At 43.7% G+C, this 19,348-nt stretch overlaps 1 protein-coding gene across 1 annotated transcript in view; it reads left to right on the top strand.

Annotated features, from left to right (window-relative positions):
* The first annotated feature begins 416 nt into the window (after positions 1–416).
* Positions 417–19,348, top strand: part of LOC309544409 (guanine nucleotide-binding protein subunit alpha-14) — a 211,136-nt gene continuing 192,204 nt past the window's right edge. Inside the window, exon 1 of the mRNA XM_082243318.1 lies at positions 417–1,008. Coding sequence (XP_082099444.1) covers positions 888–1,008 — 121 coding nt within the window. The 5' untranslated portion in view covers positions 417–887. The remainder of the gene's footprint in view (positions 1,009–19,348) is intronic.

Here is a 19,348-nt window from a genome sequence, read left to right on the forward strand (position 1 = left end):
TATAATCTTAAAGGGTGCCTTGAGATTCTATAAATGTAAAGGGTGCCTTGAGATTCTATAATCTTAAAGGGTGCCTTGAGATTCTATAAATGTAAAGGTTGCCTTGAGATTCTATAATCTTAAAGGGTGCCTCCACTTATAAAGGTTTGAGAAGCTCTGGTTTACACAAAGTCCCCTCAGTGTGTGGTGGAGGGGTCAGTTCTTTTTCACATGTATTTAGCCTTCCCCCGGGTCGTGACGTCACTTGATACCTCAGAAAGCACCTAATGCTAATATGAGGGTGCAGGCAGTGTGCCCCCAGAGTTCTCTCCCTCCAAGTTTCCTTGGAAAAGCCCCTGACGAGGAGAGCGGCCACCCCCAGCACATGAAGAGGAGGAGGGGGAAGAGGAGGAGGTGTGAGGGGAGAGCCGCCCTGACCCCGCCTCTCCATTACTCCGGGAAAAGAAGGCTTTCGGTGGATATGTACTGACTGACTCCCCACCTCCACCTCTGTGTGTCTGAGGGCTCCTGTCCACCTGGGAGAAGAGGAGCTTCTATTCGGCTGCCATTACCTCCCACAGTCACACCCGTACGTCTTCAGGAGGGAGCCTTCCCCAGGGCAAGGAAGAAGAAGAAGAAAGCAGGGATTCATTGGCTTTGTTCAGGTCCCCCCTCCTCCCCTCCCTCCTCTGTGGAGAGCCGCTTGAAGTTGTTGAGGAAGACGCCTTGTGAACTTGTAGTGGTCACCGGGGAGAGCGGAGTGAGGGCGCCTGCTGCTGGTGGACACTCCGTGTGTGAGCGGAGGGAGCCCTGCCTGTCTGTCTGTCTGTCTGTGTCTGTGTGTGTGAGAGAGAGAGAGAGAGGGGTGCCGCCGACACTGATTTGTCTAGCCGCTCTTGTCTGCCACAATGGCGGGGTGCTGCCTGTCCGCTGAGGAGAAGGAGTCCCAGAGGATTAATGCTGAGATCGAGAAAAAGATCCGCATGGATAAGAGGAATGCTCGCAGGGAACTGAAGCTGCTGCTGCTGGGTGAGTGCCTGTCTGCTAATTACATCTAATGAATAACCAATTGGGAAAACGTGGCGAGGGGGAAGCCAGCTAATGTTCACACTACTGCATGGCAATCACAGCTCAGGGCTACACTGTGCCCGAGGGGAGTGCGGATATACTCATTGCTAGGCTCACTGACATGGCTGGAGGCCATAGCAACCATTCATGACTATGATCTGGGAGAAGAGAATGGTTGCTATAGACGACTACACATTCTCTTCTCCCAGATTATAGTCCTGAATGGGTAGTCGTCTATAGCAACCATTCATGACTATGATCTGGGGGAAGAGAATGGGTAGTCGTCTATAGCAACCATTCATGACTGATCTGGGAGAAGAGAATGGGTAGTCGTCTATAGCAACCATTCATGACTATGATCTGGGGGAAGAGAATGGGTAGTCGTCTATAGCAACCATTCATGACTGATCTGGGAGAAGAGAATGGGTAGTCCTCTATAGCAACCATTCATGACTGATCTGGGAGAAGAGAATGGGTAGTCCTCTATAGCAACCATTCATGACTATGATCTGGGGGGAGAGAATGGGTAGTCGTCTATAGCAACCATTCATGACTGATCTGGGAGAAGAGAATGGGTAGTCCTCTATAGCAACCATTCATGACTATGATCTGGGGGGAGAGAATGGGTAGTCGTCTATAGCAACCATTCATGACTGATCTGGGGGGAGAGAATGGGTAGTCCTCTATAGCAACCATTCATGACTGATCTGGGAGAAGAGAATGGGTAGTCCTCTATAGCAACCATTCATGACTATGATCTGGGAGAAGAGAATGGGTAGTCCTCTATAGCAACCATTCATGACTATGATCTGGGAGAAGAGAATGGGTAGTCCTCTATAGCAACCATTTATGACTATGTTCTGGGAGAAGAGAAGGGGGTAGTCGTCTATAGCAACCATTTATGACTATGATCTGGGAGAAGAGAATGGGTAGTCCTCTATAGCAACCATTTATGACTATGTTCTGGGAGAAGAGAAGGGGGTAGTCGTCTATAGCAACCATTTGTTACCGTGATCTGGGAGAGAAGGGGTAGTCCTCCATAGCAACCATTTATGACTATGTTCCTGGGAGAGAAGGGGGTAGTCGTCCATAGCCACCATTCATGACCATGGTCTGGAAGAGGAGAAGGCGTAGTCATACATAGCAGCCTTTCATGACCCTGTTCTTGGAGAGTAGGGGTAGTCGTCCATAGCAGCTGTTCATGACCATGCTCTGGGAGAGAAATGGCAGTCGTCTATAGCAACTAGGGATCGACCAATTATCGGCAACACCGATATATCGGGGGCCGATAAGCACTTTCCCCGATATATCAGAATCGGCCCCTGAGGTTACCGATGTTGCCGATATTTCAGAAAGTGCTTGTACCGGAGTGATGCCTACAGCTAGAGGCATCACCCCGGTACCGGCGTCCATAGCCGACGGTGGGCTGTCTTGTAATGACAACTGATGCAGCTGAGACGCCTCCCCTCCCGCCGCCTTCCACGGCTCGCCCGTGTCTCCCGTCCAACCAGGAGACGCGGGCATCCTACCTGCACGGCCGCCGAACAAAAGACCCGATCAAAGCCGCATTTGGCACTGATCGGGTCTCCATGGAAAAAACCCAGAAGTGATGTCATGACATTACTTCCAGGTACTCGGCGCCAAATTTAAAAAAATGACAGCATTCAAAACAGCCAAACTTGGCGTTTTGAATGCTTTTAAGTGCAGAGGAGGGGTTTGGGGTCTTTTAGACCCCCAGATCCCTCCACAACAGTAACCGTGGAAAAAAAAAAATATATATTTTTGTTTTTCTAAATGTCTGAAAATATAGGCCGATATCCGATGACCAAAATATTGGTATTGGCATTAAAAAAAACCGATATCGGTTGATCACTAATAGCAACCATTCATGACTGCTGAGGGAGAGTAAATTGAGGTTGTTGCCCATAGCAACTACTTAGGAACCTGTTTTTTTTAGGGGGAAATAGGGCAGTTGCAAATATTCATGACCCTGCTCTAGGAGAGGAAAGAGGGGTTGTTGCCTATAGCAGCCATTTATGATCCAGATCTGTTAAAGGAAAGTGAGGCTGTTGTCCAAAGCAACTATTATACTGTACTATACTTTTTGCAGAAGAGGAGTTGTTGCCTGTATCAGCCATTTATGATCCTGCTCTGAGAGAAGGCGGCAATGCTGTTGTTCATAGCAACCATTCATGGCCATGCTCTGTTAGAGGAAAGTGAGTTTTTTTTTTTTTGTCCATAGCAATTATTCAGGAACCTGTCCTGGGTGAAGAGAAAAAATGGGTCGTTGCCTATACCAGCCATTTATGATCCTGCTCTGAGAGAGGAAAGTGAGGCTGTTGTGCATAGCAATTTATTGGGCACCTGCTCTGTTAGAGACATCTAGGACAGTTGTTCATAGCAACCATTCATGACACGGCCTGGGGAGAGGAAAGTGAAGCAGTTGCCCAGAGGAAAGAGGGGGTCATTGCCTATACTAGTTATTTATGATCCTGCTCTCAGAGAGGAAAGGGAAGCTGTTGTCCATAGGAACCATTTATGATCTTTCTCTGTTAGATAATAGTGAAGCCTTTGTCCATAGCAACTAATCGGTAACCTGCTCTTCTTTTAGTTGAAAATGGGATAGATAGTCATGACTGGCTGCTATGAACATTCTCTTTTTGAGGACATAGTTTGTTGTCCATATCAAATATTCGGGAACCTGCCTGGGAGAGGAAAGAGGGGTTGTTGGCTATAGTAGCCATTAATGACTACTCCCTGGGAGCCAAAAATGTGGCTATTCCTATGAAGGATTGAAGCGCTTCTCTATTTTTCTTTGCTCCAGCTTCTTTATGTACATATTTAGACAGCTTGTTGGAACTTAGACACTCGGGGAGATAGGGATCTGTACAAGGTCACAAGATGCAGGCACGGAGTTCTGACCCTTGATCAGTCATGACAAAGGCTGAAAGTGATGTGTCACATTCGGGTATGTGTAGCCTGTCCCTGGCATGAGTGTTGGTTCTACTAGAACATGGAGCACAGTCTATTTACCTGTGTTAGGGATTTTCTGAGCAATGGATTTCCTGCTCCAGTTAAGGTGTTGCTGCGCTCACCTGGCTGATGAGATGCTTTTGACACAAAAAGTACACCTGTCATGGAAGAAATGTGGAGGCCACCATTACTGGCTTCTTTCTGAAAATGCTAGCAGCCTGGTATGTCTAGTTTCCAGAAAAGTGGTAATCTATGAGAGAGATGTATGTGATATAGGGGGTCCCAGCTATGGCCCCTGCCATCACAAAGGGGGGCCACACCTAGTATGTGGTGCTGTAGAACAGTGGTCCTCATCCTCAACCCTGGTCTACAGGGCCCACTAACAGGCCAGGTTTGTAAGATAACTGAAATACATCCCAGGTTATATCATTTGCTGCTCAGTGATTGCAGTGCTCTAGTCTGCATCTCCCCAAGGTAATACTTAAAATCTGGCCTGTTAGTGGGCCCTGAGGAACGGAGTTGGGGACCACTGCTGTAGAAGACTTCTAGAGACTGTGAATGAGTGAGGTTGGGGACATAATGCAGGAGACCTTGAGAAAATAGAGAAGGCCGCTTTATAAGCTAGTCATCCCAGTACTGACTAGCAATACACATATAGAATTGTGGCCTGAACTAGAGAAATCCAATAGATTCCTCCATTCATACTAAGCAGCATGGAAAGTGGAATCTTCTCTGCCAGCTATCTGGTTTTGACAGCTGGAACCTACTGCTGTCACAATACCCAAACAGTGACTGAACCTGCTAGAAGATATGGAGATTGCACAGTCTGTAATGTGTATGACCAGCTTAAAGTGATTAGTGATTCTTTTTTTTTTTTTTTTTTAACCACTTAAGCCCTGGAAGATTTTACCCCCCAGTATATGTACTTGCGGCGGTCGGCAAGGGGTTAATAACAAACGTCCTCACCTACTCTGTAGAGTGGTTTTGCACAGAGCAGCCAGATTCTCTTCTCTTGGGTTTCTCGCCAGCGCTCTTGGCCCCTCCCTCCTGCCATGCAAACAGCTTGCAATGGGGGCACCTGAGCAGGCTCATTTCTGAGCTGCGGCTCTGCATGTCCATCTGACTGTTCTCCGATCTGTTCCGCAAGATGGATGGGGAACAGATCCCCATTTGTCTGTTTTTAGCAGACAGGATAGAATTGGATGTTGGCGGGTGTCAGGGGACACATGTCCATGAATGGTCCGATCGGGTCCGCCTGAAAAAACTAAAGCTGGATACACACTATCCAACTTTTGTGGTTAGATTTCCTTCAGATTTACCTTTTTCTGTGTAGTTCAAGGGCCTACCAGATTGCATACAAATTGAAAGTGTTTAGGTTTGACCTCATATTATATGGTTTTGGTAAGTCTAAAGGAAAAAGTCTTCAGAAAATCTTATAGTGTGTATGGCCCTTAACAGGCAGAAACGATCGGTCAGTCAGTGTGAAAGGGGCCTTTAACTTAGTCCTTTAATTCTTCCAAAAAATAATTTGTGTGTGGTAGCTCTCACAACAGTGCCGTTTGGGGTTATTGTGAAATGTGAGTGAATGCATCATTTGTATACCCTAGACACCAACTCAATTAAACAGCGATATGGTCACTGATAGCTCATCCTTAGCTTCTTATGCTTATTCCTCTTCTCGTACAGGTGAGTGATAAAATAATTGAATTCTAAGGAATTATTGTACTTGCACACTTTGTTCTTTTGATGTGAGATAAAGGAGAGGAAAAAAAAAACATTTTGGATTACTGTATTTGCTGGCTTGTGTCCCCTTAAAGGACAAGGTGCAGTGTAATACTTCACTATACAGTGTCATCCAGTTAAACATCAGCCTGCCAGAGATGGTCAAGTGCTTAGAAGCAAAGGGAAACCAGGAGTACTACACGCTACACAGCAATTATGGGCTAATCTTGACTAAGGGTTTCTGAGCTTCATATAACATCCTCCCATGCAAGATTTAATTGTGTTTACGTTAGCCTATATGCCAATGCAACTGCTATGTAAGCATGAACTACAAAGTCCACTTGCTTCTCCATCACTTTATGGCAGGGTTGTCCAACCAGTCCTCCTGGGATTGTTCTTCAACCAAGTCCCCCATGTATAGTAATGCCTAATCAGTGAAGGATTAGCAGTGCATACTGCAAAGGCCGACTGGATTAACTGTTATTTTGGAGAATCTGAGAGCTTTGTCAGGGGAGTATTTGGGCTGGTTCACACCAGATGCAGTCCAGTGCATTTTTGTTCTGCATAAAATATTCATTAATGGTGTTTTGATTCCAATGGCCCTAGTTCACACCCGTGCAGTCAACAAAAGTAGAATATGTTGCATTTTCTTCTGTATTGAATGCGGCAAACACATTGAAAACACACTGGAACGCACTTGTCTTCAATTGAGCTGAAGAAAAAGAAGAGGGGGGGGGGGGGGAATGCACTAGAACGTATGGAGAAACGCAACTAAAATGTAGAATGTGTTGTGTGAACCAGCCCTTAGGCCAGATTGCATCGTTTTTTTTTTTTTTTCTTTTTTTCCCTTCATAATTGAAATCCCTTTTGTAAATTATTGTTGGTCTTCTCAAACAAAATAATTGGAAGAGATTTAAAGTGAGACTCTCTAGAGTAGGAAACTCCATGCAACAAGATCATTTCATGTTTGTGTGAAATGAGTAACTTAATGGTTACCTACATGTATCTTATAAGAATATTCTGCTTCCTTGCAATGACTTGAAACGCTGACCAGTGGATTTGCATGTGTGTGTGCTATGGAGGGAAAAAAAATCCCTCCTGCTGCTACTGTCTTCACTGGGAAGACTGACAGCTCGCTCAGCAATGACTTTACCCACTTCACTATTGCGTTATGTTTTAAAACTGCAGAGTGGTGGACGTGTACTTCAAAAGAGCTGGAGAAAATGCACCCTGGAGGCCAGCATGGCTGTGATCTGACCTGTGATTGCTTAAATTAAGTATGATGTACATAGCCAATTGGCTCTGTAACTTGTGATTGTAACCCTCAGACATGGAAATATGAACAAAGCATATCCCTCTATAGTGTGAACTTGTCTCATTTAAGAGCACTAAAGGCCCGTACACACGTACCGATTGTCGGCCGTAAATATTCGGCCAACGTCCGATCGGCCGATTGTCGCCTTGTTAGTATGATGCTTCCGACAACCGACTGCGACTTTTCGGCCAAACAAAATCTGGTGTGCAGGCTTTAAAATTTTTGTTGGCCAACAAAGAACGGCCGATTGTTCGTCAGTCAGTACAGATTTCGGCCGACAAAAATGTGGTGATCAAGACTGGGCATGCTCAGTGAAGAAAAAACACACGGAAAGTAGACCAGAACATGACATCACTTCTGCAGTTGGTTGTTGTTGGCTGACAAAATTCGTGCGCAGTCTTGAGCACTTTTCAACCAACAAAACAGCACCGGACAAAAGACGGCCGATCATTCGGCCGACAATCGGTACGTGTGTACGGGGCTTTAGTGTCTCTTTTGTCTGCTGCTTCATCCCTCTGCTATCTATCAAAATGAATCCCTTCTGACAAGTTTTTCTGACACCAAGAGAAAAATGGAGATGGAAGGAATCTCCAGCTGATTGACCGCCTTAGCTCTGTTCCTGTGTGCTGTGTGAAGGGGGGGGGGGTGTCCCTTCCCTCCAATCAGCTCTCAGAGCTCTCTTTACTGAGCTCTGCCTTTTGTAACTTTAGCTCTCCACCCCCTTTCTTTTTTTTTTCTGACAGCTCAGACAAGCTTTGAACCACTGTAGAGGAGCGAAGACTGTAGCTAAACAGGTACAACTTATGTAGGAGCATTTGTTGCATCTCAGTATATCACCTGAGGCAAATCACTTAACTGGGAATATGTAAGGGTTTACTTAACTGCACTCTCTGCCGGTAGTTTTCTTTTAGAACTATCATTGCCTAAAGCATTTGTGCCATTTTAGTAACATTGTTGGCCACAAATTCAGGTAGTTCTTACTACACCACTTTAAGTACCTGTCAGTATGGGTGTGACAAATTCCTAAAGAATTGCTGCCAGTTCGCAGATTAGGAAACTGGTGGTAATTAAGACCTGCTCTGAGCTGGCAAACAGAAATTTGCCAGTACTCAGGGTTGGTATGTCTGTGCTGGGAAGCTGTGACAGCTTCACACACAGTACTTTATGGCCAGCCTGATTAAGCTGTTGGAAGGGAGATTCCTAGGCCAAAGCTAAATTTTAGATCAAAGGAACTGGGGATCAGGTGATGTCTTTACCCACATATGGCAAATCCCACATTTTGAAAATGATCTGGGTGGGCATAACTTGATAGAGAAATGAGAGACTAGTTCAGGTCCGCCTGGCTGTTGATTGATGGCACACAGCAGTGGGTGGAATAAAAGCCACAATTGGACTGAATAGCAGCCGTGGATCCGCTCGCTGCCATGCACTGTCAATCAACAGCCAGGCAGGCCTTATGGGGGAACTAGTCTCTCAGTTCCCATTTAGGCTGCAACCACCTCTGTTCCAAAATTCCTCAGCCATGTACCTATAAGGTGATTGGTACACTGGACACTGGCCAGGGAGGGAGTGCATTAGTATGGCCACTCTGACCTCCATGTCTGACACTGATTTGTGTCATGTACATGTGTCTGACAAGCACACGAGTTACAGAGCGTTGGCCAACAGAATTCTAAAGAGTGCCCACAATACTCTTTATGACCCCCCCCCCTCCTTGGGGTTTAAAAACGTTTAGCCCACTTGCAACGGATTAATCTCCCCTTCCGTAGGGGGCAGACACATTAGTATTGCCTTTAGTTCTACTTTAATGAAGGCAAAAGTTTTTTTTTTTTTTCTGTTTTGGGTAGACTATGAAATGGCGAAAAGACATCCCTCCAGTGTGAGTGATATCCCTTTTTAGATAGGGGTGCTTGTACCTGTGACCACTATTGCAAGATGTTACCTGTTCTTGTTCTGATAATTTTGAAATTTTAGAGTAAAGCCCTGTACACACGTACCGATCGTCGGCGAACGATCGTCCGTCTTTTGTCCCCGGGCTGTCGGTGTCTGTTGAAAAGTGCAAAGACAGCACAAGAATTTTGCCTGCCGACTTCAGAAGTGATGTCATGTAATGGTTAACTTTCCCTGTGTTTTTTCTTTTCTGAGCATGCCCAGTCTTGCAAATCTGCGGTCTGTCGGCCAAATTCTGTACTGACTGGCGAACAATCGGCCGCTCTGGTGTCGGCATACAAACATTTTAATGCTTGCATGACAGATTCTTTTCGGCCGAATGTGCGCTGTCGGAGGCATCATACTAACAAGCCTACAATCGGCAGATCGGTCGTCGGCCGAAGCTTTTCGGCCGACGATCGGTACGTGTGTACGGGCCTTTACACTCTGTTTCAGTCCTGATTATGGTGGTCACCAGGACAAATAGTGAGAGTGACCTAATGGTGACACAAAGATCAATAAAAACCTGACAGGTACTACTAACGCTATCGGCATGCTATCAAAATCTAAAATAAAATATTTTGGTTGTAGGTACACTATGGCCCGTACGCACGATCCGAAAACTGGGTGAAAATACTGCTTTCGAAGCAATCATACAATAATCTGATCGTTGGTACACAGCTTTCAAGAGCCCATCATGACATTCAATCTGATATTATCAGATTGGACAAGCATGAAGGCTTTTCTCGTATGATACCAGGTCATGGGATTTTTGTTTTAATTAGTACAGTTGTTTGAAAATTCAATTCAAATACATTACATCATCACTTCCAAATTTTTTTTTTTTTTTGTCGTACGAGAATTTTTGTAACTTTTAGTAAACTCTTCATTTTCGATATGTGACTAGCATGCAAGGGAAAATGGACGATCTGTCGTCTGATTTTCAGATCATGTGTACAGGCCATTTGTCCTTAAGGCTGCATTCACATGTCAGCGTATGATCGACTTCACAGGTCGCCCCCTAAGTCGGAGCGACGTAGTGTGAACCGGCACTTAGACCCCTTTCACACTGACGATCCTGTCAGTTTTTCAGGCGGACCCAATCGAACCATCCATAGCTCTCTATGGAGCGGCAGATGTCAATAGACATGTGTCCGCTGACACCCTTCAGCATCTGATCCGGGCCGCCAAAAACAGACGGATGGAGATCCATTCCACATCAGATCGAATGACATTTAGATGGAAACGGACAAGCAATCCGTTTCCATCCGACCAGGCCATAGAGAAGAACGGGCTGTGTCTGTGTCTGCTCTGCATAGCAGGATGTACACGGACCTGTCACCTGCCTGCTCAGTGGGGTGGGCAGATTCCCCGCCTAGCAGATCCACTTGGCGAAGTCTGCTCTGTCTGAAAGGGGCCAAAACCAGTGTTAAACACCACCAAAAGAAAGCTGATGATCTAAAATTCATGTGGATACAATGTTGCATGAGTGAGCAATAAACTATTGCAGTGCTGAAAAAGGACCTAATAATGAAGGGTATATTCAACTGGATAAAGAGGGATTCTATACAGAAACAAGTCTTCTCAAACAGTTAATACAGCCATTTCCAGCCTATAAAATCTTTGCACCCAACAATATATTAATTTATGTAATACCTTCAGTCTTCTTTTGTGGCTTTAATCAGAAGATTTTGAGAACCTGAATTTGTTTTTGGTTTGCTGTGTCTCGCCTAATTACATAGTTGTACCTGTGTGTTGTCCCTTGGATGAGTACATGCTGCTTCTGAAGGCTTTAAAAGATTTTTAGAAATATCTTTTTGTTACTCTGCATTTTTCATATGCTTGCTATTTATATAAATCGGTTTTTAAAATTTTATTTTATTTGGGCATTTTTTTCTTTAGGGTCAGTGCCAATGGGATGAAATCCTATACAACTCCACAAAAAATACATTGAAAATTCATCCTACATTGGGGGAAATAAGTATTTGATTCCCTGCAGTTTTTATAAGTTTGCCCACTTACCTTACAAAGAAATAAAGGGTCTATATTTTTTATCATGGGTGTATTATAAATGAGAGAGACAGAATATCAACCAAAAATCCAGAAAAAACACAAAACAAAATGCTATAAATTAAGTTTCAGTTCAGTGCTTCTTCTTGAGCCACTCCTTTGTTGCCTTGGTGGTATTTTTTTGGGTTATTGTCATGCTGGAAGACCTATCCATGACCCATCTTCAGTGTTCAGGCCGAGGGGAGAAGGTTTTCATACAATATCTTACAATACATTGCCCCATCCATTGGACCTCCTCAATGCGCCAAAGTCGGTCTGTACCTTTTTAGCAGAGAAACAGCCCCAAAGCATAATGTTTCCACCTCTGTGCTTGATTGTAGGAATGGTGTTCTTATGGTAATAGTCAGCATTTCTCCTCCTCAAGAAGGCACATGTACATTCATGCAAATGAACATCTAAATGATTCAGAGCAGGATTGGGAGAAAGTGCTGTTCTCAGAGGAGACCAAAATTGAGGTCTTTGGCATTAACTCGACTTGCCGTGTTTGGAGGAAGAAAAATGCTGACTATGACCCTAAGAACACCATCCCTACAGTCAAGCACGGAGCTGGAAACTATATGCTTTGGGGCTGTTTCTCTGCTAAAGGTACAGGCAAATGCTGCATTGGACCGATGGATGGAGCCATGTATTGTAAAATTTTGGATGAGATCCTTCTTCCCTCAGCCAGAACACTGAAGATGGGTCATGGATAGGTCTTCCGGCATGACAATGACCCAAAACATACCGCCAAGGCAACAAAGGAGTGTCTTAAGAAGAAGCACATTAAAGTCAAGGAGTGGCCTAGCCAGTCTCCATACCTTAATCCTATTGAAAATGTATGGAGGGAGCTGAAACTTGAAGTTGCCAAGCGACGGCCAATAAACCTTAAGGATTTAAAGAAGATCTGTAAAACAGAGTGGACCAAAATCCCTCCTGAGATGTGTGTAAACCTGGTCACCAACTACAAGAAACTTTTTACCTCTGTGATTGCCAACAAGGGTTTCTCCACCAAGTACTAAGTCATGTTTTGCTTGGGGATCAAATACTTATTTCACTCACTGAACTGCAACTTAATTTATAGCATTTGTTTTATGTGTTTTTTTTTTTTCCTGTATTTTTGGTTGATATTCTGTCTCTCATTTAAAATACACCTATGATAAAAATGATAGACCCTTCATTTCTTTATAAGGGGGCAAACTTACAAAATCTACAGGGGATCAAATACTTTCCCACACTGTAAGTGCACTTGCTTTTAAATTGCTTTACAAGCAGTTGACTGTTAGGGGCCAAATTGTTCTTTCTAATTCAGTTGCATGTGATAAAATCGTACAGGAGATGCACTGGAATGCTTATACGTTCTTTGAAAATAAGTGTACTCCTTATATCTTACTCTCCTCCGTCCTGAAACATAAAAATCTTTTGATGGGAGCGCCTAAAAAATGTACAGATCGTTTTTCTTTTCCGTACTAACTAGCTTTCCATTGGCTAAATAGATTTAAAAATGCCCACAAAAGTAGGAGAGATTAGTGGTGAACCATAGGACATGGCTTTGGAGTCCGTTCCCTTTATTTTCCTACCAGCCCCGAATAAGCTCACCCAATTATTTATGCTTGGGCCTATAAAACACTAGCCAAGTTGTTTAGTTGGGGTAGGAGAGTACACCTATGTACCCTAAATGTCACTTGTACAGAGACTATTTCATACACCTGGTCTGGCGCCACCCAAAACTTTCACGATATTGGTCCGAGATTTTGGAAATGATCTTACTAGTTGCCCAAGTCCCCATTCCTACAGATACGTTGGCGTGCTTACTGGGTGCATTAGATGCTGAATTACACCAACCAGGTGTTTGTTTATGATCTCTCTCCTGTATCTGGCTAGAAAGCTGATTGCTAGATATTGGATGTCCTCCTCAATTCTGACTAAAAAACAATGGATAGAATGTGAACTCCCTCCTTTTACCAAAACCGCTGACTTATCGCCACTGCAATGGCCTTCACAAATTTGACTTGGTTTGGCAGGGTTGGTTAAATACTCCAGGTTTAGCCCCACCGCAGTTAGTTATGGATAGGCTGCTACAGATGTGAGTATTGATAGTTCCCTCTTGGGGCATATTGTGTTAGACCTTCCCACCTGCTGTATTCTGATCTGATATTACCTATACTTGTACCATACAACTTGTAATACTTGAAAAATTGAGATGATCTGCTATTCACACTTTTTTTTCTCCTTCGATTTGTGCTTATAGTTTACTGAGATGCATGTCTCCACCTAATTTAGGCACCTAGGTTTTGAAGAATTTGACAACTGTACTTTAAATTGTACTGTTATGTTTTTGACTTGCTTTTTGGTATCCAAAGAGCTTAAAAAAGCTTTAAGAGCTTGGAATGAAGAAAAAAAAAAAAAGATGCCCATACAAATGCGCAAAAAAACCCCCCCAAATGCTCAGCTCAATTGTGAATGCAGCCTTGGGCTGCTTTCACACTGATCCGCTGCAAAAACGAATATGCGTTTTTGCTGTGATTTTTGGCGTGATTTTACAGTGCAGTTTTTAAAGGACATTTCACTCAAAAACTGCACAAAAAAACCCATCTTGGGTGCATTTCTATGCCACATTTTTACCGCACTTTTTTTGTTTTTAAAAGGACGATCCGTGGGTTTTTTTTTTTTTTTTTTCCCTGCAACGGAAGCGCACTGCCCCAGGGTGAACACATTCATTGATTTTTAAAAAGAGAAGCATTTTTCTTGAACTTTTTAGGCGCTTTTATTTTTTTTAACTCAAAGGGGCTTGAAAAACTGTTAACTAAAAGTGCGAAAGCCGCCTAAAATTCAATGTTCAATTTTGAGTCAAATTTATGTAATATTTATTTTTAAACTAGTATATGTGGTGGTTGCTTTATTCCTATTACAAATAGACCCATGATACAGGGTGCACCCACAGCATTAACGGCAATATGATTTTTTTTTTTTATTTTTGAAGACAAAGCACTACATAAGCGGTTTTGCTTTTAGATTGTGTCTCTCTAATTGAGTTTTCGAACCGCTCCATATGAACGAAGCAGGGCGGGAAGGGTAGTCACAACTCGCTGAGTCATGCTTCTCGACCCGTGCAGGTCACCTGACTGTCTGTCTTTCTGGGTTTCAGGGAATTTCCCCTGGACTTTATTCAGCCTGAGACAGATCTTTTTCAATGAATCATTGATTTCTAATTTATTCTAAAGATGTTTGAGCAGTCTGTGGAGCATCTCACAGCTGGATCCATGAATTGTCATATAGGCCAGCTAATTTTGCATGTACAATCTGAGGTGGAGTTTAAAGTCTGTGAGTTATATACAAAACACGATGCATATCTCTGGCAGATTGGGTCACATTTGAAATCCTATTTAAAGGGTTACATTTATGCACTATTGATAAAGCTTCCAAGTAGTGCACACAATTTTTTTTAATCATTTGCCTAAGCAAAAGAGTTGCCAGTTGTGAAAAGAATTACTCCAATCAAAACTGAAAAATCAACCTTTGTGATGCATATAGGAAGCACAACCCACCAGAACAGTTTTTTTTTCTCTTTAGGTATAGCTGTAGTGCATGCATGTAACGCATTCACTTTTGACAGAGCTGCTGCTCAGAAACAGCCTGGTGTGTGTTATGTAAAAAAGAAAAATCTCATTGCTAAGAATTTCACATGGCTATCAATCAGACTTGATAGTGTAAACATGGTGATGTGTACTGACCTTTTTATAAAATAGCGTCTTACAGTGGACTGAGCAAAGCTATTGACTTCAGCACAGCTGCAGCGTTTGATAGATGGCATTACTAACCCACACGTGTTCATGCGCTCACTCACATACTGTACAGGTTCACATAAACTCCTTTTGCAGTTTCTAGCTGGGTGCCTGAGTGGTCAGTCACTAGGCCTTCGTGTTGTCACATGGGGCAGTGGTGTTTTAAAGCTGGCCATACATTATGGAAAAACATATTCAGCGCTACGCTTGTCTATACTCCCTTGTCTGTGCACAAATGACCAAAGGAACAATTTATCTCAAAAAGCTCAACCAAAATAGCATGATCTATTCCCAGAATTTGTAATAAAATAGTGTGGTCAGTCAATGGCTAACAGACATGGCTTATGTGAGGCTGCCTTTCCGAGTAGGGCTGGGAACCCCAATACTGAAACAGAAGAAGGGAGGGAAAGAGAGGCGCCAAGCAGCCACTGGTGTAGCACAATTTATTATTAAAATGTGGCCTGCCTCCTAGGCTATACTGTTCCCTGTGCTGACAGGTCATTTGAAGAGTTTGGCAGCTCCCTCTCTGTGGCATCCATCTGTGCTCCGGTCTCCTGCATAGTCAGCTTCTGCCTTCTCTCCACTGTCAGGCTGTCCTCTGGATTGTCGGATGAGCTTCTCCTGGACTATCTCAGAGAGACTACACCTTGCATCCCATTACCTGTCACCCAAGAACTTGCTGTGAGTGTATACATTTGTGTGTTTTACATTTTAATAATCGTGCTACACCAGCGGCTGCTTGGCGTCTCTCTTTCTGGCCATGCATTATGCAAATTTCTTGTGCAGTTTTCTTTTTGATTTACCAAAACCATTTAATATGAGTTAGTGTCAAACCTAAACACTTTCAACTTGTATGCAACGCCCTGGCCTGGAACTACATAGGTAATGGTAAATCTAAAAGCTGAATCAGAAAGTTGTATGTGTGGCCAGCTTAAAGTGATACTATTTTATTTATTTTTCTTTAAAAATAACAAACATGTTATAGAGTCGGTTCACACTGGGCGACACGACTCCTTACTACTTCGGGGGCGACTTGTGCATTACAATGCACCACGACTTCGGAGCGACTTGCAGGGACTTCACATAATGGAAGTCTATGCAAGTCGCTCCGAGGTCGCCCCGAAGTAGTACAGGACCCTTTTTCTAAGTGTGTCGCTCCTATTGGAACGGGTCCTCTAGCGGTAAATGGACCGCGAGGGAGCGTGACTTGTCAGGCTGACAAGTCGTCTGACAAGTCGCGGCAGTGTGAACCAGCCACTACCTGCTCTGTGCAGTGGTTTTGCACAGAGTAGCCCGGATCCTCCTCTTTGCGGATCCCCTGCTAGCACTCTTGGCTCCTGCCGAGTGCCCCCAGAGCATGAAGCTTGCTATGGGGGCACCTGACCCGAGCCGATGCTCTGTGTGTCCAATTAGATAGGAAGCTGTGGCTCAGCCCTGCCCCCCTCTCTCTCCTTATTGGCCAATGGCACCCGCTGCACACAGAATGGTGTTTTTATTTATTTATTCCCCCTGAATGCATTACAAAAAAAACCTTTGGCCTTTACAACCACTTTAAGTCCTGTGTAAGGAACTTCCAAAATGTCAAAGCTAAACTAAAGGCAGGTTTTCTGTGGTAGTATATATCTAATTACTTGTAAACACAGTACAGTGTTCCTTTAAAAGCATTTCCCATCAGTTTCTGGGAAGCAGTTGTTATTGATACAACTGGTTTGAGATGTACTCTTTCCGGAAAAGTAACATTCTTCTGTTGAAAGGGTCAGCACTACTGTTCAACAGGAGAAAAAGCATTGCTGTGGTGTACTCTCTTTCCCACAATTGTATTCCAAGAATACAATATTATATCTTGCATTACCTACTTTTTTAGTACTCTGTATCACTAAGATAGGGTTGTAATTGTTCTCTTACCTGTCATTTTGCAATAACTTCATTTGCATTACTATACAGTCATTTAGCATTTTAGTGTAAAAAAAAAAAATGCTCAAAGAAAAAGTAAATGCAACATTCATGTAAAAGAATTTGAGCTGTGCTATCTGGCAAAATATTCAGTAAAAAAAAAGTTCAGTGTTTTGACTTGCATATGTTTTTATTGGTTTCTCTGGGTTACTGAGGACTGCAGTTACTGTAGTGCTTTGTCCTGTGGGCTGCTTATTACCTCTCACAACTGTTTATTTTACTTCCAAGTAGAGCTGCACGATTCTGGCCAAAATGAGAATCACAATTTTTTTTTGCTTGGAATAAAGATCACGATTCTCTGTGTAACATCTTTTACATTATAAAAAAAAATTGTGATAACTTTACGGTTTTGTTTTATTTTTTTTATTCATTAAAGTGTATTAATTGCGTTTGAGAGACTGCTGCGCAAATACAGTGTGACATAAAAATTTACAACAATCACCATTTTATTCTGCAGGGTCTCTGCTAAAAAAAAAAATATATAAATGTTTGGGGGTTCTAACTACTTTTCTAGGAAAAATAAACTGATTTAACTTGCAAGCAACAAGTGTAGGAAAAAGGTTTAGTCTTTAAGAGGTTAAACTTCCTTCCTCCGGCAGAGGGAAAGAAAAGATACAATGTAATCATTTGTGTTTACAGTTCAGTGGGAGACTAATGCTGATAGGCTTTTGCGGGAGGCTTTTTTTTTTTTTTGACAGCTGCTCCCTCATAGCAATGTAAAGAATCGAGCAAGTGTCATGTTAAGATCGTCAGGGGGAGTGAATCGCGATCTCGATTCTGTTACGATTAGTCGTGCAGCTCTACTTCCAAGTGTATGCTACTCTTTACAGTGTTACTAAACCCAGGACCCTGCATTCACTATATCCGGTCTCCCACAGTACATGGAAATGCAATAGTTTAGTAAATATAAACTGATACCTTTTTCTCTTATGTCCTCTGACAGTCGCCGCCCACTCATACAGTCTGCACTTCTGGGTATTGGTCTTATCCACAGGAGTAAGCTAGGCATAAGATTTTGTTAGAAAACATTCACAAAACCTTTGTATAGACACACCTACAGGGGGCTGTCCCTCTGGCCCAATGCCCCCAGCTAGCAGCATTCCCAAATCAGTTTGTCTTTGCCTAGCATAGGAGTAGGCTGACTTTTCCCTGGCTGGGTCTGCAGTCTCAGCCTTTTTACTTCTTATTTTTTCTCTCTGAGAAAGTGATTTTTCTTTACAATAGCTTTTTATTTGTTCCTGCGCTTAGTCGGACTTCGGAAGACTACAGCGTTTGCGGGCTGGGAATCGCACTGGTTATCCTAGGGCCTTATGGAATCCCAGCCTGCCATCGAGCGTTAGCAGGCTATGCGTACGCCCAGGCCTCGCGAACAACCATGTCCCTGTCCTCAGGGACGAGCCTACGAAGTGGCCACTTCGCCTGGGATGTCTCCACTGCGGTACACTGCGTGTTGCTAGTGTCCTTTTCGGCTGACGGCACCACCACCCAGAGTGGGAGGCTTCCTGTCACAGAGCCGTACCCACGTTTTCGCTGGACCGGTGATTATGGATGGTGTGTTCAGGGTGATGTGCAGTGTTAGTTTTCCGCCACACGTAGTGTTTTTGCTTTTAGGCCAAAAAGTTGAATTTTGGTCCCATCTGACCAGAGCATCTTCTTCCACATGTTTGCTGTGTCCCCCACATGGCTTCTCGCAAGCTGCAAATGGGACTTACTTACGGCTTTCTTTCAACAATGGCTTTCTTGCCACTCTCCCATAAAGGCCAGATTTATTGACTGCTCGACTTGTAGCTGTCCTATGGACAGGTTCTCCCACCTGAGCTTTGGATCTCTGCAGCTCCATCAGAATTACAATGGGCCTCTTCGCTGCTTCTCTTATTAATGCTCTCCTTGCCCAGCCTGTCAGTTTAGGTGGATGGCTTGGTAGGCTTGCAGTTGTGCCATGCTCAATCCATCATCCAAAAATGAAAAGAACAGTGCTCCATGAGATGTTCAAAGCTTAGGATATTTTTTTATAACCTTACACTGCTTTAAACTTCTCCACAACTTTATCCCTGACCTGTCTGGTGTGTTTCTTGACCTTCATGATGCTGTTCGTTCACTAAGTTTTTCTAACAAAACTCAGAGGGTTTCACAGAGCAGCTGTATTTATACTGAGATTAAAGGAGTTGTAAAGCCAGAAGGTTTTTTTTTTTATCTTCATGCATTCTTTGCATGAAGATAAAAACCTTTTAGGTGTAGCAGCCTCCTCAGCACCCCCTAATACCTGAGGTCCTTCTCTGTCCAGCGATGTCAATGAGTCCCACGGCTGTCCGTGACTCTCTCTTCTGATTGGCTGGGGCACAGCGGCGGCGCCATTGGCTCCCGCGGCTGTCAGTCAAAGTCAGCCAATCAGGAGAGAGAGGGACGGGGCCGAACGGCAACTCTCATGTCTGATTGGACACACTGAGCTGCAGCTCGGCTCGGGTGCCTCCGCAGCAAACTGCTTGCTGTGGGGGCACTCGATTGGAGGGAGGGGCTAAGAGCAGCAACGAGGGACCCAAGAAGAGGAGGATCCAGGTTGCCCTGTGCAAAACCACTG

Source organism: Pelophylax lessonae (genome assembly GCF_965119305.1).
Source record: "Pelophylax lessonae genome assembly, chromosome: 1".
In the NCBI taxonomy this organism is placed as follows: domain Eukaryota; kingdom Metazoa; phylum Chordata; class Amphibia; order Anura; family Ranidae; genus Pelophylax; species Pelophylax lessonae.